This window comes from Musa acuminata, chromosome BXJ3-3, assembly GCF_036884655.1.
Source record: "Musa acuminata AAA Group cultivar baxijiao chromosome BXJ3-3, Cavendish_Baxijiao_AAA, whole genome shotgun sequence".
Taxonomy (NCBI): Eukaryota; Viridiplantae; Streptophyta; class Magnoliopsida; order Zingiberales; family Musaceae; genus Musa; species Musa acuminata.
Window position 1 is genome coordinate 29,789,938 of NC_088351.1, and position 22,378 is coordinate 29,812,315.

The 22,378-nt window shown below is 37.8% G+C and overlaps 3 protein-coding genes across 6 annotated transcripts; 2 read left to right on the plus strand and 1 right to left on the minus strand.

Moving 5' to 3' along the window:
* Positions 1–1,385: 1,385 nt before the first annotated feature.
* LOC135634401 (uncharacterized) lies at positions 1,386–5,286 on the plus strand. The gene is made up of 4 exons (XM_065144855.1): positions 1,386–2,012; positions 2,105–2,179; positions 2,267–2,339; positions 4,728–5,286. The coding sequence occupies exons 1-4, from the start codon at positions 1,567–1,569 to the stop codon at positions 4,917–4,919; spliced, it is 786 nt and encodes a 261-aa protein (XP_065000927.1). The 5' UTR covers positions 1,386–1,566; the 3' UTR covers positions 4,920–5,286.
* LOC135584253 (uncharacterized) lies at positions 5,059–9,615 on the minus strand. Of its 4 annotated transcripts, none has more exons than XM_065144850.1 (3): positions 8,531–9,615; positions 5,273–5,385; positions 5,059–5,182 (listed from the first exon to the last, which is right to left on the minus strand). In XM_065144850.1, the coding sequence occupies exon 1, from the start codon at positions 9,538–9,540 to the stop codon at positions 8,587–8,589; it is 954 nt and encodes a 317-aa protein (XP_065000922.1). In that variant the 5' UTR covers positions 9,541–9,615; the 3' UTR covers positions 5,059–5,182; positions 5,273–5,385; positions 8,531–8,586. The 4 variants fall into 4 exon arrangements, with proteins under 4 accessions (XP_065000922.1, XP_065000923.1, XP_065000925.1 ...); XM_065144853.1 differs by lacking the exons at positions 5,059–5,182; positions 5,273–5,385 and adding exons at positions 6,000–6,438; positions 7,164–7,232; XM_065144851.1 differs by lacking the exon at positions 5,059–5,182 and having other exon boundaries at positions 5,245–5,385.
* Positions 9,616–11,048: 1,433 nt separating this feature from the next.
* On the plus strand, positions 11,049–21,999 carry LOC135634071 (zinc finger CCCH domain-containing protein 27-like). The gene is made up of 9 exons (XM_065144241.1): positions 11,049–11,248; positions 13,101–13,189; positions 13,447–13,545; positions 15,204–15,626; positions 15,715–16,139; positions 16,366–17,592; positions 18,020–18,352; positions 19,240–19,735; positions 21,672–21,999. The coding sequence occupies exons 1-8, from the start codon at positions 11,193–11,195 to the stop codon at positions 19,732–19,734; spliced, it is 3,147 nt and encodes a 1,048-aa protein (XP_065000313.1). The 5' UTR covers positions 11,049–11,192; the 3' UTR covers position 19,735; positions 21,672–21,999.
* Positions 22,000–22,378: the final 379 nt, after the last annotated feature.

Below are 22,378 nucleotides of genomic sequence, written 5' to 3' on the forward strand. Positions count from 1 at the left end.
ATTTATGTTTTCCACACACTAATTCTTTTAACCATATAAAAACCCGTTTATTGACCTCCAAAAAGATTTCGTGGGAAGTGAGGAATAAGCTATTTATTACGACCTCACACTCGGCGCACCAATTTGCATTCTCATCATCCATTGAGCATCCACGTGCACCGGCACGTGTATGGTGAGAGGATGAAATCGATTTGAAAAACTAATTATATATATATATATATATATATATATATATATATATATATATATATATATATAATTAGTTTTTAACTTTAATTATATTTATCAAGTGGTTCTACAAATTCGACTAATTATTCTCCTATTCTACAAATTCGGAATCGCATATGAAATGGGCCACACAACCCACAATTAATCACACCTTCTCCTCGTGCTCCATCCAATTTCTTCCACGTTGTTCATGTTTTTTTTTTCTTTTTCTATTCAAGCATTAAGGTGGAGAATATATATATTTCGATCTCAAAATTATAATTATCTGATAAACTCGTTACCAAATAAGATTATTAATATTTTTAAATTGTATTATATTAATATTAACATATTTAAGTATCAAAAAAAAAATCTAACCTATTGTGATTCCAACATAACTTTTTAAGAACTAAATTGAATTAGTTTTAATGTTGATATAATTGTGATATTTATTTCACAGTATAATTAATTATACATGTTCAATAAAAAATTGTGAAGATGCAAAAAAAAAAAAAAGTATCTTAAAAAAATACTATAATTAAGATAAATAGACTCAAAACCCAATAAAAATCAACTCATATAAAAAAATTAAATGTATATATGTATTAGTTTAGAAACAAAAATAAATAAAGAGACTTTCAACTGAGGAATTGAACTCGAGTATTTCGAGAATTATAACAAAAAAAGTAATAATCCCCATTGGAAAAATATGAAAAAGATTATACCTCCCGAAAAAGCCAAAAAAAAAAGATAAGGTTTCTCAATAATTCACCTTTTTTCATTAAATGATATTTAGTGTGTATATATATATATATATATATATATATATAATAATAATAATAATAATAATAATAATAATAATAATTTTGCATGCATTTTATTGTGATTGATGTCGTGAGCAAGGCGGGTGAAAAAAACATGCACATTGTACAAGATATTATGGAGATCAGAAAATAGTCCTATCATTGTCCAACAAGAGACAATAATCATGATGAAAAAATATATATACATATATATATTATTTTTTTTTCCTTTATAAATATTAGTAGACGACTCCGAGAAAATGATTATGGAAAATAGGAATAAACATAATATACTAAACCCAACCATGGGAGTGTGTATAGAGCTTATAAATGAGGGGGATACGAGTCTCGGTCATCTTTTGCCACAAGCTTCGAACTAAGCCGGTAAGCTCACCGCCCGGTCTAAACCTTTTCCTCCGCCATGAACCCCCCCTCCTCCTCCTCCTCCTCCTTCCCTTCTTCTTCTTCTGCCTGCCCGCTTTGTCCTACTGCTTCCACTTGGATTTAGATCGGTCGATCGATTATATTGGATAGAGATAAGGAGAGGGAAGATGCTATGGTCCGAGCTGGAGATCTCCTCCGGCAACACGAGGAGTTCTCCGGTGTCTTGGTCGCAGTCTCTGCCTGCTTCGATAATACCAGGAGTTCTCCTCCATCAAAGTTGAGTTCCATGGCTGAAGAGCCGTCTGGAGCCATGGCCCCGGAAGCGGAGGAGGAGGAGGAGGAGGGGAGGGACGAGGGAGATGTCCCCGGTAGCTCCTCGAGGGAGTGGCTCCAATTAGGCCTCGGCAACCCGCCGCCGCCGCCCCACGTCCGAAGGCAGCGGGTTCCGACGGAGCTGGAGTTGTTCAGGGACAGGCCTTCGTCTTCGTCACCGTCGGTCGCGGCGACACAGCAGACGACGACGATGACGACCATGCCGGAGGCTGGCACTGGCATAAGGGTGGTTGTTCCGGCGAGACAAGCCGGGGTTTGGCTCGCACTCGAGGCTGCTGCAGACCAGTGAGTGAACCAAGGACAGTAGCAATTTTTCTTCCTGCTGTTTTCATCAGGCCAACATCTAACTCATCTCTTGGCACATAACATTCATGCAGAGGAGGAGGAGGAGGAGGAGGAGGAGGAGGAGAGGCTTTGTTGCCTCAGATTCCAAGGAACTACCTGAGGATAAAGTACTCGTAGCTATTATTTTGAGCCATCTCTATTGGATCTTCTTGATACCTCATTGGCTTTACACTCCCTCTAATTGCTGCTTACAGGGATGGGAGTTTGACAATTAGATTGCTAATGAAGTACTTGATGAACAAGCTGGGCTTGGAGGATGAATCAGAGGTAGGTAAAACTATAAACTCACCTTCATCTTGTTTCTATGTTTATTTGGATAGATCCTTAAGCTCCTTCTCCTGTGGCTTTCCATGGTTGGTGCTGTGATATTGGTGAAAGAAACATGGGAACTAAAAGGGACACTTGAGAATGTGGGCTTCCAACTTGCATAATAACTTGAATTTAGGTGAGATGTTAGTGTCTGAGTGGCACATCATCTCTCACCATGATTAGGGCTTCCTGAGAGAATTCGACTGTGGTACTGCTGCCTGAGTATGGTGGGTGGTGAAGTGGTGGGTGCATGATGGGCCTTTCAGGGAGGAGATGAACACACAAACATACACATACATATGCTTCAACCTTTGTTGTGGTAGGTTAATGCTATTGGAAAGATTACAAGCCAAGAAAGAGAGTCTGATAGGTTTACATGGAGTAAGACAACCACATGAGACTTGGCATGTTAGGCTTCTTGTGTGCATGGAAGAATGACTCCTCAAAACCATGGATTTTGTTTTAAGACACTGATGGAGAAGTGTGTGAGAGAGAAACCACCCGACATACCAATGTAGTCATTGGCCACCTAACTTTGGTGACAGCTATGCATTTCCAGCCACCGATACCATGCAACTCTTTTCGTGATTAGCTTCAGATCTTGTTTTATCTTCAATTCACCAGCCATTGCAGAATATTTTATGTTTTATCCATGCGCATATATGTGTGTATGTATGTATATATATACATATATGTATGTATATATATATGTATGCATATATGTATATATATATAATGTATATATATGTATGTATATACAAGAAGAGTTGTTTATATTCATTTCTTTTCATAAAAGGAATTGCCAGCTTACTACCTTACCAAGGATTTGGATAAAAAAAGATCTTTCAACTTGAACAAGAGAAAATAAATAATAAAGTTAGATATATCATATATATTTTTTTTATAAATTATTATAAGTAATTTATCACAATTGATTCTAAGACCAGCAGAATTTGTGGAAGCAGATATATATCTGCCATTGTAATCCAATATCCTTAATTTCTCTCTCAATCTTTCATTTTTAAATGCTGATTTTTTCTGATTCGATCCATATATTTAATTTTAGTGTTTAGATTATTTTCCAGAAAATAAATTGTACTCATTTCAAATAGTATTGATGGAGAAATATAGTGAGGACAGGGGATTGTGTCTCATAGATGTTGTGGAAACTTACAGATATGTGGTGAAACTAGTGATGCATGGAGAGGTAATGTGAGGACTAAGAAAATTGTGTTCAAAATAGTTGACAGATATATGTTTATCTTAATTTTACTAAGAATATTATCTTAAATAACAATTAACATTAGGTCTCATCAGAATGCACCATAGTCTAATGTAATATAAATAATAAAATAAATACATTTGAATTATGATCAAATGATGATAAATACATTTAAACTATTTGTGTTAATATTCATACTTGAAACATAATGAGCTTATATTCAATGCCTCATGAGAAATGAAATTTGCCATATTGTTTCTGTGTAGGGCTTTCTTTCATATGCAAGGAAATTTTCTCATGCAAATAAAATAAATCTTATCTTGTACTATCTACATATAATTCCCTTAAAACTCCTCTATATATAACTATGCATACAACATGAGAAATGATGTCTTCACCAAATCTCAACATTCAGCTTATTGGAGTCTAAAATCATCATTTAATTTGATTGATGAAAAATAAGTGCAAACTGCAAATTCCTTCTTCCTAAATAAGATCATGACATGAACTGTCTTGTGTTTAAGAAGTCATTGCCAAGCCAATTAAGTCACTATGTTTTCTGCTGTTAAGAGCTGTGCGCAATCAAAGCTGTATTATATGTACTGTTTCATGCGTCATCTAAGGACATGAATGCAGTGATGTATTGTGGTAGGGGATTCAATGAAACAGTAGTGGGAATGGCTCATTCAGAGACATTGCCATGATCGACGTCCCTCTACTGCAATCCAACATGACCCTACCTTACAGTTTCAGGGTTAGAAATGGTGTTGGAAGAAGCTTCAATAGCTCAAGTGATGCACTTTGTGACAGTTTGTAGAGACCCACACGATCACTAGTCATTCACAACACTCCAAAAACATGCAACTCATAGGGTTATGAGACATGATTGGGACAAGATTTTTCATCATGAGACTTGACACAGATGGTACAGTTCTATTGTACAATCTATCATCAGCATAAAGGGAAATAGAAAATATTCTAGTAATTAAGAATGATTTGAAGAATATTTCTCTAATCTCAAATCATTATGCTATTGATGCTCTATTCATAGAGTTGCAAACAGATTCTGTAGCTCTCTTCAATTGGACACACATATCAAACATTGATGCTAAAACTTGAACCAGGTGGAGATCACATGCAGAGATCAAGTGATGCTTCCCTTGTGGACATTGGAGTATGTTAGAGATAACATATGGTTCTCCGGCGACGTAGCTCCGATGATACTCCCTGACATGCCGAGCATCAACCATCTCATGACATTGCACTACAGGAGAGGAAAAAAGGATGGCCAAGTGCACGAACCTCCACGCCGATGAACCTCATCCCATTGACTCGAGGTCTGATCTTCCAGGTCGCAGAGGAGAAATCCTAGTGCATCGACTTCTATTCTTTCTCATTCTAATCCATTCAGGAACAGCCAAAGACAGATGACATCAAGAAGTATAATTAATTCCTTTTCTTTCTCCTTTGCTGAATTGCTGCTATCTGACAAATTCCAGTTCCTGCTGCAATATTTCTTCATCAGCAGTGTCGCATCAATTCTTTCCACTGACTTGAACTTTACTTTCTTCATTTAAACCTGGAACAAAGAAATACAGCAAGAATTGACATGTAAATGTAATCTGGTTGTAATTGTTTGAATGGGTGATGAGAGCTACTAAATACAAACTCCTTTTTGCTGCACTCTGATATGGAAGAACGCAATGCATAACAAATAGTCGGAATGAGAGACAGCCATTGCTGGTGCCAGGAATATAAAGTGTGAAACTTGTGGACTGAGAGCTGAAAGCAAGTATCACAAACATAAGGTTGATCAGTAACCTGTAGACACAGAAAGAATGGACAGATAAAGAGAACCACTTCGGTAGCACAGAGCAATGTTATTAAAGAAAAATATGGTTGAGGAAAATGCAAATAGAAAATAGGAAAAAAGATGTATAATTATGCTACAAATGTAGCAGCAGATATGTCTCAGCTAAACAAGAATCAATTGGTCTCTTCATAAAAATTGCAAAGAGAAGTATAATAATGGTACAAAATTGACTTCAAGATTTTTTGCTGCCCATAAAAGGGGATCCAACAATAGCATAGTTCATGAAGACAACCAGCAACCGTAAGCATTTCCATCAATATACACACATGATCTTTACATAATTTCAGTTTAACAAAAAGCTGGAAGATCAGTTTTCTTTACTAATCCATTCTTATCTGAAATCAATATATCAAAAAAGATTCAGAAACAGCACATCGGTAGACAACTGAGCATTTGTGATACCATAGCTGATGACAGTAGAAGTCTCGTGTATTTTCAGAAGAAACAATAGAGTTCTCATTAAAAGAAAATGACATCAAAGAATTACGTATTCCAGATAAAAATCTATGCCATAAATTTCAGATTCCAGAGCAAATCAATAACAAATGCGTGTAACAATACGGGCCTATTTAAAATTTGGGTCCCATCTTGTGTTTCAATAAGCAGTAGTAGTTCCCAGATTACAATAGGGATCCCATAAGCATGGGCCATCCAATTCAATTTTCACATCTTACTGGAAGCTCGCCACAGTATACATTGTTCATCCTCTATTTCGTGCCAACTATGCCACAACATCCCATACCCATGCACATCATTTGCTAAAAATCTGTATACACAATGCCCAAAGCCAGTTCCTCGCCAACCATGTTGTGATGGAGCCATATGAGCAATACATTCCAACCACGTAGACTAAAATTGAAACGTCAAGGTGTCACAGAGATCCAACCAGGCACCGATCAACCAAAATTGAAAATTTCCTAGTATTGCGTTCAGTTGCCATTCATAATATTTTATGCTCAGACCTGTGCAAGCAACCATTGCGACATTCACGCGGTTAGAAAATGAGTAAATGCGACTTCTAATGAATTTATTAGCAAAAGATTCAAATGCCATATCTTCCCACTAAGTCATTTCCATATATATGCATACATGCAGGACAAGCATTAATTGTTTCCAAATTTCTTTTTTATTAATTGAAGAGTTCATCATATCTTTTCTATCAATACTTTGTAAATTTGTATCACCTCTGACCTCGTATAGCACCTCAGTTTGAGCGATTTACATCTTTCTCATTGGACATTTGCTGGAACACTTAAGCAAACATCCCATCATATTCTCAAGCTATAGTACTTCCAGCCCACAACAGATGCATTCATATCTTATTTCATCTTTCTAATACTATACCTCAATCATCTTAAGACCACCATAAAACTAATCCACAGTTTCAAACATGGCCAATCCTACTGCAGGTAAGTTGCGTATATGTAACTTCTTGGACCCCAAAGTGATAGGAGCCTCATGCATTGCTTTCGTCCTTTTCCTAAAGAGAAGTTCCCTGCTTTAGCTACCTAATATCTTGCCTCCCGAGAATTATGTTGTTTCATACTCAAGTCAAAATATGCCACCAAGGCAAAACTCAACGAGTGGAGTTATAGCGCACATAAATGTTCATTCTATGTAGTGGTATGCATGGTATGTAGTGGCATATTGTTGTGTAATAGCACAAAAGGGAAGGAAATATGCAAACCTGAATCGTGTCAGTGCTTTGTCAGACCATTGCTGGAATCATGTTAGCTCACCATATTGTTATCAAACTCTGTTAGGAAAGACCATTTCACTTCTTAGTAGCACAGTGTACTCGCAAATATTTCCATTGTTTTGTTAAATAAAGCTAAAATGCCTAGTTCTCAAAAGAAGCAAGACTCAAAGCTAAAATGCCTAGTTCTCAAAAGAAGCAAGACTAAAGCCCTTATCAGTTAAGCATGTCGGTAAGTGTCACAATGATCAAAATGAGGGGAACATAATAAAGGACAACTAAAAAAGTAAAATAACAACTTATTTAAGGGTAAAGAGAAAAGTTGAACATTCAAATTCTACATTTGAAGGCCATAACAACTTATATTTTCCTTAACAGCATGAAGAAGCGGATGCATGTGCAGATGCTTCACATTTTTGGTGGGATCAAAACTTAATCGTAGCAAAATATAACAACATGCAGGACTTTTTCAATACATCGAACATGTCTCACCTCAATGTACACTAGGGAACTCAAGTGCGAGATAATGGTCACCGACACAAAGCATGAGAAGTGGAAATATGTTGAGTGATTTAAACAAGCTTATGGAGACAAAAGTGTGAGAAACATAAAAAAATCATCCCATTGTGTTCGATGAGTTGAATAAAGAACATTTTAAATTTGAAGATGCACCAGAGAATGAGTAACATAAAACCAAGCATCTATTTATCATACTTAATCATCTCTGTCTCAAAAAGAGCATGAGAAGTGGAAATATGTTGAGTGATTTAAACAAGCTTATGGCGACAAAAGTGTAAGAAACATTAAAAAAATCATCCCATTGTGTTCAATGAGTTGAATAAAGAACATTTTAAATTTGAAGATGCACCAGAGAATGAGTAACATAAAACCAAGCATCTATTTATCATACTTAATCATCTCTATGTCTCGAAGAAATTTAGAAGTATAAACTACCATCCACACCATTAATCCTAAAAACATAACAAAATATAAAAGATGAGTGCTGTAAACAATGATCAATACATGCAACCAATATGACGTGGATCAAATCGAATTCCAAACAGGTCTGGTTAACCTCAGACTACAATTTTCAAAACCGTAGTTTCACATTTATATCTGGATTTTGACAACACTTTCATGAATTTCCATCTAAAGTGCTACTGATCACAACTACTGACAAGTTCACCAAAGTTAAGCTGGATCACAAGACTGTATAAAGGGAAAACAGATACCAAAATCTACAACATCTGGGAGAATTACATCTAACAAAAAAAAGGGGAAAAAGCATAACGATACTGTGTGTATACCAAATTAACTTGAGACTAATCCCTATAGAGAACAGAGGCAGCCCAACCAACCATTTCAGGCAAGTAATTCCATCCTTCCCAGCAAAAAGCCACAACTTTGTTTGTAGTTAACCACACTCTTCATGCAAGGACTCTTGCGGCAATCCCTTCTTGAGCTTTTGAATGGCACAGTACATCTTCCTCCTCGACCCAATGGCGTTGATCCCCATGTCCTTCAAATCTTCCATCGTGAGCAAAGGAAGCACCTCATCGTCCACTTCATGGATCTCAAACAATGGAGCGTAGCGATCCAACCCCAGCCGGCTCAGCCACGTTCGAACTCCTCCATCCTCGAGCAATCCACACCGTCCATTCTGATCGTTCCAATCCCCACCGTCGTTCTCTGATGGCGCATCTCCTTCCGGGGCGTCTCCATCATGTCCCATATCCTCGGTCTCCGGAACCCTAACCCTAAATGCCGCCGCCGCCTCTCTTCTATCGGATGGACTCTCGGAATCCTCCGCCCGGAGATCATCAAACTCCCTGCAACCTCCCTCTCCGGCGTCCTCCCCGCCGCTCGATTTCAAGTCGGCAGCGGTGGCGTCGATTCCCTCATCGACCTTGGAGGAGGTCCAGCTCGACCTCGCCCGCCTGCCCGCGGCCCCGCCGGCGCCGCTCCTCCGGGCCTTCGCGTCGCGGTACCGCCTTACCCCGACGGAAAGAGGCTCGAGGTTCTCGTCGACGGGGAGGAGCACCCCGTTGCCCACGGCGGAAGACGGCGGTGCCTGGTAAAAGCCCGGAGACTCCCTGGAGCCGTCGGGGACGGGAGTGATGACGGGACGTGCCTTGGAGACATGAGGGTGGCGGGGATGATCTCTCCCAGCAGCGGCGGAGTGCTTCCAGTGCTTGCTCCGGCGGACGAATGGTTCGTGCGGAATGGCCGCCGGCTGTTCACCGATGTCACCGAGGCGGACGCTGGGGCGGCGCTGCCGCTTAGAACCCGGGCCGGGGAGGGTAGCTTCCACGGCGGGGGCAGCGGGGCCGTCGTTGGCCGGCGCTTGCTGCAGGGCGGGTTCAGCCATGGGACCCGGGAGCCGCACCGCTCGTTGGGAATCGTAAGGGGAAACGAGAGAGTGCACAGGAAATCAAGTCGTACCGGTAAGTCGTGGAAATATTATATATATACATATATACATATATATATATATATACATATATATATGTATACATATATATATGTATACATATATATATGTATACATATATATATATATATACATATATAATCCCACTATTATATTTGCTCTATTAACACTAACCGATCATTTCCTGTTCCTCATCTTCGTTGCCAACGCCTAAAAACAGAGGTGATGTGCGAGAAGAGGTGCATGAAAATTTTGCTCCTAAAGGCTTATGTAATTGAGTAGGATGGGTAAAAAATATATCACATAGAGATGATAAAACTTTACGATGATGAATAAGAGTAGTGATTACGAGGACAAACAAGATAGAAAGACAATGAAACCTGTGAAAAAAAGATGATGTACGTGACAAATGAAGAATGATATTGTATAAAGACGATAGAACCTCGTAGTGAGAATGAGGAATGAAAATAATAAATACAACAAATATAAAAGGACGGAGATAAAAAAAATGAACGATACTAACGAGGCGAAGGTAATCAAGACGATGGATTAACAAAAAAATGATATTCATAATATTATAAAAAGTTCAAGGCAGAAAAGCGAAAAAAAGATTATTATTCACAACCCCTTATTATTATTAAAAATATATATATATATATATATATATTTTTAATTTTGAAAAATATTTGTATAAATATAATCATAAATACTCTATCAATCTTCTTATTCCTCCTCCTCTTCTTCGTCCAAGACCAACAGAAGGACCCACTCATCTGCTTCGGGGCCTCACCAGCAACATCTCCAAGCCATCTTTCTCCTAGATTTAATGGTTCTTCTCCTGCTAACCTATTATGTGTGGGAGAAAGCTTCGTCGGTAAGCCCTATTCGGTCTGGAGCTCTCGGTTATTGACTGTATTGGTGGACAGAGAGAGCAAAGATGAGACGTTAATGCCTTGCTGTACTTGGAACGAGAGAGCTACGCTTCGTCTTTCAAAAGACAGAGGGGGCTGACGCACTTGATTTGATTTCCTCTTTCCCCATGAAGAAGAACGCTTCCTCTTTTCTTTTCATTCTTCATACTCATCCTTTTATTCTTCTTCTTCCTCAGTAGACTTCGAGCAGTATCGGACGACTTGGAGTAGCGTCGACAGCAAACGATATCTTGACGTCAGCGAGTAGATAGAGAATAATGCGAAGGAAATTAGGGGTTGTGAGAAAAATAAAAATAAAAAGATAAAAAAATGATAAATAGTAATAATATATTATTATTATTATTTAAAAGAATTATTAATAGTAAGAAATTATAAATGGTAAAAGAAAAAATGTCATCAAAACAGGAGCATCTTATATAGGAAATCGCTCATTTAAATAATAGACGCCCCTAAATCGACAATATATATAGGAAAATTGACCCGCTTCATCCCTGATTGCGGGTTAATGTTGAGTTCGAGCTGTGGACTTTGATCGACCCTGTTCGAGTCGGCCCCGGCCCGTTTCAGCTTCCCAGTTGGGGGTGGGGGGGCGTGGGGAGGCGAGCGGCTGCTTCCCACGGAGGAGATATTGCTCGCTAGGGTTGCAGAATCGAAGAAATGGCGCTCGCCAAGGCCAAGGAATTCGTCTCCTCCGCTCCCGTCGTCGTATTCAGGTGCCTTTCTTTCTCGCATCTTTCACCCTTTCCCGTCGATCCGATCGTTTTCTTCATCGCTGGATCCCTAGGGCCCAATCTCTAGTTCGTGTCGGTTCGATTTTGTAGGCTTTTTCCTTGTTCGATACGATCAATTACCTCGGGATGCGCTGATCGTGATCGGTTAGGGTCTCCTGAACCGACTAACGAATACAAAGGTCGGGGGTTCTCGAACGCTAAATGAGAGAGGATACGGGGATTGTTTAGAGGACAGAGTTCTTGCCCGTTTAATCGAGTTAGATTATAGTATGCGTTAGGTTGTTTCTTCAGTTATCTGGGAGTTCTGTTTTCTTTGTTTATTGTATGGAGAAGGAGAATGGGTTTTGAGTTTGTTTGTGGAAGTGAAGAACTCATGTTATTGACTGATGCTTCGATTGGAATCCATTTCGTCATCGAAATAGATGAAGCATTGTTTGGTGGCTCATATGTGCTCCGATGTATTGAGAGCACTTACATTGGACAAGTTGATATATCGTTTGCCTCAATGGTAGATAAGTTTCTAGAATAAGCTGAACAAGATCTAGACAACAAAACTGTGTACGTTTGGTTTTGACATGATGCAACAGTTTGAAGAATGAAACAAACACATCAATTGTTATTGCGGAAGCTACAAGAATTTAGGTTCATTAATGTGTGGCACAAGAAAGCCAATCTGAATTCATGACGCAACATGTGCTAGGATTTCATTCATTTCCTTTTCTTTAGGCACAACATCTTATGAATGGTTAGTTGCATGCAGGAAAAACTCATGTTAAGATACTGATAAGTTCCCCCCCACCGGCAGCCCCCCCCTCCTTTTCTTTCTTATTAATACGGGAGCTACCATTTTTGTTAGTTAACACATGCCATGTTGTGTACCATGCACGCGCAGGTGGTAGTTTCCTCGAGTTGGTCTCATGTAGAAACCCCTAGGGAGAGTTATCTTGAATTGGTCTAATATCAGAACCACTGAGATGGATTCTGAGTTGTGTACTATCATGATGAGGATGTTAGGCTTATTTGTAGAGGACATTGTGACACATTAATGGTCCTTACATTAGCAGATAAGAAAGTACGAAATTAGTATCTGCAAATTTGGAGATTGTCGTTTGATAACTTTGGTATAATCAATTTGGGCCATGTTAAGGGCAGCTTCTACAACTTATTAGGCTACTGGGCGGCTCAGATAATCAATGTTTATGAAGGGTTTTTCTAAAATGATATAGATATACTCAAATGAGACTTTTGGATGCTGTAGTTAGACAAGGTGAGTCTATTAAAATTAGTGTTATCAGGGAGAGAGAGAGGGAGATATAAGAAGGTTTTACTAGAAACTATAAAATAGTTTTGAATGGTCTTTAATTTAACTAGAGATAGTTCCTTGTACAAAGCTCAATAATGAGAAAAGATCCATGTGGTCAAATGGTTGGGACAGTATGGCTTGTTATTGTTGTTCTTGGTACAATGGTTCAAGGTTTTTCTTGTTTTCTCACTGTTTTCTTTATCTATATTAATGATGTTTTCCTTACCACTGCTTTTCAAGTTTCAAGTGGTTATTTTAGTACGATGCCTTACTGATGTTTCTTATTCCATTTAAGTTGTGGAGCTCTTTGTATAGTTCATTCCTGTTTTTCATTGCTCATATGATAACATAAATCAGAAAGTTTCTCCTTTTTGTTTTCTGGTATTTATGATATTTTTTTATTTGGAGGCTCTATAGTACATGAATGAAGGATTTATATTATCTTTGCAAATATTTGATTATTTCCTCTGCTTCTGTCAATCTTTTAATTTTCTCTTGCTTGACTTTACTTATTGCTTTTGGCTGCTGCAGCAAGACAAACTGCGCACACTGTGAGTGGGTAAAGGTGTTGCTCACACAATTAGGAGTTGGTTTTAAAGTGATTGAGTTGGATCTTGAAAGTGAGTGCACTTCTTGGGTCATTTTTAATATGAGTATATTCAGATTACAAGTAATTATTTACTACAAATAGTAGTCTGTCTTATTTTATACTGATTTTATGCTGTTTTTACATTTCAAGAATGACTGTTTTATCCATGGATCTTAGTCTTAGCATCTGAATCTACTGTCTAGTACAAATAATATTCTTTCATTTATTAGTCTTCAATGTGAATGATGAGTTAATATCTTATTTCTGACTTTGATCTCTTATATGAAGGTGATGGATCTGATTTACAATCTGCACTAGCAGAATGGACTGCTCAAAGGAAATTGCCGATTGTTTTTATTGGTGGAAATCACATTGGTGGTTGTGAACGTATGTTCATTGCTTTTACATGTTTTTCAATTACTTACATTGGAAATTAGTTTCATCTTTGGGCATTTGTGATTCAATTCAAGTCATTTGATGTTTCTGCGGCAAACTTCATTCTCATTTGTAGTGAACAAATTGACTCATTTGATAAATTTGCATTGTCTAAAATTACAAAATAGGATCCATCGTGATCATGGTGTCATGGGGAGGTTGTCACTCCTTAAATAAATAGCTAAATGTAATATGCACTTCAGTAAATTATATGTTGAGAGAGGCACACTATTTAAATTCAATACTCATAAAAATATATAAGATGGTTCGAGGACAGCTATACTGATGAGTTGCAGTTTTAGATAGTAATATTTCTAAAAGTTAGTGTGCTAAAGTTAAAGATGTTTAATATTACTGGGTAACTGGAATGCACAACACAGTAGCAGCAAGTGAGAAGGAACATAGAGACCAAAGCCTCAGATCATGAAAACGTTATGGACACAAATAGCTCAAGTTTGGAAAAACCTCATTGTCCATAGCATGCCGTGAACACCCTATGAACCAAAAAGTAAAAAGAAAACCAAGCCAACCAGGTTAGAGGTACCTTTTTGGTGTATCCTTTAGTTTTATAGTTCATTGTGTAGTGACTATTGAGTATTGAATACCCTTACAGACCATGTGATTAACTCCTCTAGAATTAGTTTAAGGTTTGTCCTCTGAGTTTCAATCAGCAATCTTCAAGTAACCCTCTAAACAAATGCAAGTATAAGTTCAAGCCTTCATGAGCCTAGTTGGATATTCCTCCCACATTAAGTTGGATGTAGCATTCAAAATATTAGCTAAATACATTAAATATATAAATTCTAATTGCACTCAGAATGTATCACTATTTGTCCCTCTTGAGAGTTTAGTATGTATTCTTTTTTCCATTTAAACATGGATCTCCATACATCTAAATGTTGCAAGTGAATTTCATGTCATTCAAACGAACAATTTGGACCTTCATGTCCCTGTACTGGAGAAGCGAAGTCTTGCTGAGTATGTCAGACATAACAAACCTACATTTTTAAAAAAAAATAGATAAATGACTCCAAAGTTGTAAAACCATGGAATTTCACAACTCTATAATTGGTAAATTGGATATCAAAGTTCTAAAACTGGATAGATGAATTTTAAAGTCTTGAATGTGATAAAATGGAAGCTTAGGTGCATATTTGGGAAAACTGATTTCTGAATCCTAGGTAAAATTGATCCAGATACTGTGGAAGTGGACAAAATGGACATGTCAGTGTTAAACATGACATAATCAACTTCAATGCCCTTGATTGGGTAGATGAGTTCCTTTATGTTGATTGAACTAGGTTAATCTCTAATTCCTTTACCCTGACAAAACAAACTACGACATCCAAGCTTTAGAAATCATCTCTAAGATCTAATATTAGCCCAGAGAAACCTTACAATTTATCTCAGCAAGGAAAATTCGATCTGAAGTCTTAAAAGTTTATTTTAGCTTTTTTCCCTAGTTGATACTAAATCGATAGCGATGACATCCTAGTCGTTCATGTCCTAATTGTTAGTTTCATCACAAGGTCCTTGATGATTAAATATCATGTACATTAATCTGCATTTGTGAGTCCCTGCTTAGTCTTCTAGTGTATCCATGTTCATAGGTACAAAAGCCTTCTTCATGAGAATGCTACATGCCCTCGAAGATGCTTCAATGGTGAAGATTGGTGAGCACCTTCATATTATTGAGAAGTTAAAGCTGTCTTCGCCTCCTGCTGTCGATACTGTACAACTGAGAAGTCAGTTGCCTACTGATAAAAGCCACTCAGTGTCTGTCACACCAGTTATTGATTCTGAAGACCAAGAAGTTAGTGATGATGATGATCGCAACCATAAACATCGTAGGAGGGAGGCTCAAGCCAATACTTTTGGCAATGATGTTCAAGAACCATCTATGCGGCAGATTAATAGAAAAAGAAATAGACCTCTTGAGAGTAGGAAAATGTTCCATGACAGTGATAACAACAGCAATATTGAGAGAGATGTCTCTTCCAGTTTTGAGAAGCGGCGGCCAATCTTCACGCCAGGTATACGGGGTCCTTCATATTTGGGTTCACGGGAGAATAAATCAACGATTTTACTTTGACACTGGTTCCTGTTTTGGTAACTTGACAGCCACAGGACGTCCTCCAGTAGGAAAAGGAAGAGGTAGAGGAAGAGGAAGGAGTATTGTATCCTGGAGCCAACAAGATTGCAGATTTAACCCTATCGACACGCTTGATTTTGCATCACAGGTAGTTTCACAAGGGCTGCCTACACACCCTGGCCTTTTTGTTGGAACAGGTATACCAAATGCTGCAACTACACAAAATGCATCTTGGGGTGCATATGGGTTTGTTCCTGGGATGAGCAACAGAATTTTGGATCCACTCCAGCCACTTGGTTTGCAAGGGACCCTTCAGTCTACGATTGCTCCATTATTCAATATGGGAATGCCTCGGCAGCGTTGCAGAGACTTTGACGAGCAGGGATTTTGCTTGAGAGGGGATATGTGTCCAATGGAGCATGGTGTAAATCGGATTGTTGTCGAAGATGTGCAGGTAAGTTACGTCTGATAATATCTCGAGCACATGATCTGCCACCCTAAATTGTTACTAATGCTTATTAGAAGTGGCTGCCATATTAGTAATTTTTATTATCGGATTGGTCCGTCTGAACCTAGCTGCTTGTTTTAGTTTGCAAGATTCTGAGAATTTCTTCTGAGACCATTCGCTAATAATATTTTTTTTAGCTTTCAGACGTAATGATATCTTTAATAATTTGCAGAGCCTTTCCCAGTTCAATCTTCCAGTCTCAGATCCAAATTCAAATGCCCTGGGAATTCAATCCGGTTCAGGATCATTGCCTTCTATTAGGGCATCTCCAGGCTTATTCACCGGCAGCAAATTTGTACCAGCAAAAGATGGGAAACCCATCTTGTCTGATGATGCATTAAAACTGAGTGGAGTTTCATCTGCGTCTGTTGTTGCTGAAGCTGATGTATATGATCCTGATCAGCCTTTATGGAACAACAAGTGTTCAGAAACATCTGGCACTGGGTTAATGCTTCCTTTACTGAACAATGATGAACCTCTGTGGACTTTGGATTCTTCTCAGCAGAGTCTTGTGCCATCTAATGGCTTTCAGAATGAACAGGGAAGTAGACCTTTTCGAGAAAATATAGGTACACAGAATACTAATTCATCTGTTTGGGGCCGAATTCGCCAAAATAATAGGTCAGAAATGGGTATAAAGACTAATAACAATTCAGTTTCTACAAGTCATATTTCAGATGAAATGAAGGAAGATAATGAGAAATCTACAGTGAAAACTTCTTCCATTCCAGAAAAACAAAATACTGCCGAGATGAATCAAAAAGCAATAGTGAGGCAGTCCCTCCCTAGATTATATGCAGACTCTAGTCGTCACAATGGTAGAATGTCCCAAAAAGCTTCACGTACTCTCTATGTACATGGTATACCTGAAAAGAACAACACGAAGGATGCCCTGTTTTCACATTTCCAGAAGTTTGGTGAGGTTGTTGATATTTATATTCCACTGAATAGTGAAAAAGCTTTTGTCCAATTTTCTACAAGGGAGGAGGCTGAAGCTGCCCTTGAAGCACCTGATGCGGTAATGGGTAACCGTTTTATAAAACTATGGTGGGCCAACCGTGATAGAATTCATGATGCTGGGAAAAGTAGTCATCATAGTAAGTTGCCGCTGTCATCTTCTATGGGGGTGTCCGGTCTTTCATCTTATTTATCTGGAACTGACAAAGAAGAAGGAAATCTGAAATCCACAGTTCCAACGGGAAGCAAAACACCTTCTGAATTGTCGGTGACCGTCGCGGGTCCAAAAGGTTTATCTGCAAATGCTCCAAAAATAGCCTCTCCGATGCCAAAAAAATTGGATGGCTTGGAGCTTTTGAAAGAGGAACTTCGAAAAAAGCAGGAGATTTTGGCCCAAAAGCGTGATGAATTCCGCCGCCAATTAGACAAATTTGAGAAACAAGTAATCTTTTGTTAGCTCTGTATCAATATATCTCTTGGTAGTTTTGGCAATTTTTTTGGATATGTACTTACTGTTCTCCTTGCAGTAGGACCTTGTAACATTAGGAAATCATGAATATCTTCTATTTTGTTTTGCGAGAGAACTGCCTTCTCCTGTGATGAGAAATATTTCCTTTTGCTTTTTTTTTTTATTGGGGGAAGGGTATGGGTTAAATTACAAAAATGTAGAGGTGCTTCCAGTATGTGGATTACCCATCTGGAAAATAATAAAAAGACCCTCAAATGGTTATATCCTTTGTTCAGATTCTTTTTTCATACAAAATCTGTTCTGCTAGAACTTGATGAGGTGACTACCCTGCTTGTCTAGTACTCATTGTGATTATAATTTTTTATATAGGAGATATAACATCTTTATAATTTTTGTGCAGTCTATTTCAGTCAGAAGGGGTGAAGTAGTCTCTGAGCAGGCAGCCAGAAAACTTAAAGTGGATATGGGCAATGAAACTGCAAAATCTCGAACAGCCATTGCACCAATTACTACAGCAATTACTACAGCAGGCACACTGCAAGAAGTTGAGAAAACAAGAAAATCTGAGGTGGTTCTTGTTTCACCTACTTCAATAGCAAATTCAACAATCTTGCAAAATTGCAACACAGAACAGACAAGTCATCCCTCCATGCCGAAGTCTGATATGTGTAGACTGGATAATCAGTCTACTTCATTCAGGATTCTTCCTCCTCTGCCAGCTGATCTCGCAGATGTATTTTTCTCATCTCATACATATGAATGTTCACTATTCACACCCACAATTAAATCTGTTTATACAGATTAGTATCTCAAACTTGTTTATATAGACATGTGTATCTCTGCACAGTCACACAAACAACAGTTATATCTTACATCAGAAGTACTATTTCAGTAATAGATAATTATTTTGGTGTTTCATTTGATGATGTAACCTCATCTGTCTTCTTGATAAGTTCAAATACCATACTGTGAAATGTGAATTATGAGGATAAGTCATGAGATTTTTCTTGTTTGAAAGGAGCAATGAATATTAAAGCAAGTACAAGATTTAGATCATTCTGAAGTAGCTCAGACACTGTTGATGACATGAACCACTAATTTCTATTATGACTGTTTGCATTTTTTATTTCTTGTGCTGTCAGAATTGATAAGCAACATATATGATGTCACTTATGAGCACAGTTTGTGTATGTAGATATTACTCAATTTGAGTGGCCAATCTGCATAAGAATGACAATTCTTGACCACTAATTTGGCGTGACGAGGGCAATAACCACCAAATTTATATATATTAGAGAGACTATCCGTAAAGGTACCTGTTTCAGTACCTTTTAGGTTTCTAACAGGATCTAAAATTAAGGAAAATGCCAAATAAATTCCTCAAAAGTAGATAAGACATGACCTAGTTTTGATAAATTCAATATGACAACCTAAACATCAATAAACTCAATCTAACCTTTTATCGACCCTCACTGAACCTATTTCAAGACTAGACCACACCAGAAATTTATAGAAAAGCTTTGATGTGAAAGTCATTTCATACCTTTCTCTTGTTACATATGCAGATGCCAATTGTAACTTCCCTGTCTGAATTTGACCTTTTTTTTTTTGTCTCTGTAGGTTGCTATTCTGCAGGATCATTTTTCATCATTTGGTGATCTTGCCTCCATAGTACTGGAAGAGCACGGAGAAAGAAGTGATAATGACGGCATGAAGACACCTGAAAATTTTTGTGCTCATATAACTTTCACCTCATGTGACTCCGCAGAGAGAGCTTATGTTGGTGGTCAGTGTTGGCAAGGCCATAGTTTGCACTTTATGTGGCTGAGTGAATCTGATAACTCTAACAAAGTCTGTGACAGCCAAGAAACTTTAGGCCCACCTGGATCTTCAAGTGCTGACATCCAAGATGGACCAGTGAAATCTGTGATGTCTTCACCAACTGAAGGAACTTCGTTAGACGGTGTCATCTGCAAGGTAACTGTTGTGGAAGTTGAGTCTAATAGCGGTGTGGAGGATGTACATTGTTATCACAGTGATATGCTCAACACAACAGCATCCCGTTCTAATGTTTCAGTTGCTGAAGATAAAATGAGCATTGATCTTGCGAAGTGAGGTATGTTAATTATTCTTGTAGTAATTAGATATGCCTTTTGTTGTTGTCTTTTATGAAGAGTTTTATTTGTGAATTGCAATTTATTGTTTTAGTTGGCTAGATATTATTTGTTAGGCCTTTCATATGGACTCTTAACTATTATGAAAAAAAATTTCAAGGGATTGACTAAATTGAAAACTTCTTGAACATATGGAAATTGAAGCTGACAAATGATTTATAGGGCATTTGGAAGGAATCCTAATTTTCAGGCCTTATTGTATCCTAATTTCCCAACTCAATGGAGGCTGCAGTTTGACTTAAACAATGTGATTTTGAATTTAACATTTTCATCCTTTTTTAAGCATAGGCTCATTAACTGTTGGTAGGAATCATTATTTGTCATATATTACACAATTATATCTGGTATTCTTGCTTCTCTTAAAATTTTATTGGTTGTCCGGTAAACATCATAAATGCTTTAGCAGCCACTTAACCTGCTTCACTGCTTTAGTGATTACATAGCATTTATTTGAGAAATTTGCATGTGTTCCTCCTGATGGTTTTGGTAGAGTATCTGTCACACCCCAAATGTCGCACGCGCAGGGCTCAATGCAACCAATATTTTCCTGTGGAGTTTTAACTTTATTAATAATCAAGGCTTCACATATTAAGAAATTCTTAGCAACCACTAGTAAAATGTTAAAAATGGCTTTTATAGGTGCCAGCACATTAAAGCAATATATTTTATTGAATATGTAGTGATTACTCTTATCCTTCATAAATTTAAGTTCGCATCTATTGGCTTACACAGTCAGCATCTGCTTGGACTAACTAGTAATTATTTCTTGCACAGCCTAGATGCTGTGACTAGATGCAGATCAGCATAAACAGGTATAAGGACAGGAATTTATCATTATATAAATTTCCAGCAGGGGAATTTTCATCACATCGGATTGCTATTTATCTAGTTCTGACATGTATTGTCTAGATCCTGACAGAAAAGCGTAGAGGAAGAGATAGGGAAGCTCACTGTAATTTTCTCCTCCATCTGTCAGATTTGCAATTTACTTTTGTGATGCTGACCCTGAAATGGAGAAAGGGACAGAGATTAGGCTATTGCACCATCCCTTTTATTCTTGCTGCGAAATGGAGCGTGGGAAGGTAGATGGGAAGAAGGAAGAAGGGAAAATTAAACGAGACTTGCTATGATGCTATCACCAGACATCCAATGATTTTAATATACACATGTTAATATTTTATACATTTGAAGTAATGTAAGTAAGATCATGAGCGGTTCTGATTATTACTAGATCGGATAGTGGCTGTTCCATATCAAACCCAGTTGGCAGTCAGGTATCTGGATTTGATCAAAATTTGTGTTGCTGGTTTAAGAATTTGATCCACACGTTGGCCATTTAAGTGAAATTCAGACCAATTTGTTTCAAGATTTGGTCCATTGATATAGTTTGACCCTACTTTTCCCTTTGTTATTGATTCTATAGTAAAAGGCATGCCACTTGTAGAAAGAATGAAAAGCTAAATGAGGAGCATGGCATCTACTTTTTGTATTTTGAGAAATGGTTGATGCAACAATTTATTTTTTAAATCTGTCATGTGCTTCTCAAAGTTCCATTGCTTGAATTATGTCCTTGTAAGTCTATTTGGCTCACTGTGAACTTCATCCCTGAAGGAAAAAGGCCTCTATAATGAAGCAGAATCTACTTTGGCTTGCAGCTTACAGTTTCCTACCTTAATGAATCCAAGGATCATGATGCACAATATCAGCTATTAGCTGTTGTACATCATGCATCCTTGGTATGGAATTGCACAAGAAGTATAAATGATAGTTTCTTTTGGATTATTGGAAGCATTGATTTTACCTTCACTGGTTTGGTTTTTCACTCTGTTTGAAACTGTACAACATTATGTTACTAATATTTTTTTTCATTGTGAGCAGGTACTTGTCTGTATTTTAGTTTCCAATTAAGGCCTCTGCATATGATGTTTGGAGCTAACTCATGTTCCTCTGATCCCCAGTGGAGAAAAAAAGAAGATTGAACTGAAGGAGCAGATGTTGTAAGTTGTTAAGAGCATGTTTAGTTACAGAATCCCTTATTGAGAAGAAAAAGAAAAGAAGGCATGCTTGACCTTGTGGCCGCCTGTATTGCTTTCTAAATTTCTTTCGCAAAGCTGATTTTTTGTTTTTAATTACTTGAATGCTTTCATGTAGCAACTGTGATTATTGTTAATATGAATATTACCTCGATTTTGATCCGACCATTAAATGTATAGCTGTATCAGGATGCCTATTGAGCTGATGTTAAGGTTGACTTTACTACTAGTAAGCTAATCTTTTGATATCATCAGAGTGATCACTTTTTCCTTTCGTTCTCCGTGGCGTGAGTTGGCTACGAATCGTGGATCCTATGACTGAATGCCATCTAGTGAGCTTCACTGATAAGTTTTTGATGCTGCATCTTCTTGGGTTTTGTTCCATTTGATTGTGATTGCATTTAGAATATGAAAATTGAAGGGAAAGAGTTTAGATGTCATAGTGTAAAGTTGATACTTTCTGTATGGTGCTACAAAGAAAAAAATGAAGAATGCAAGAAGAAAAAGGGAGATGCAAAACACACATTGGAGGAATAAATGTAAGATGGATGG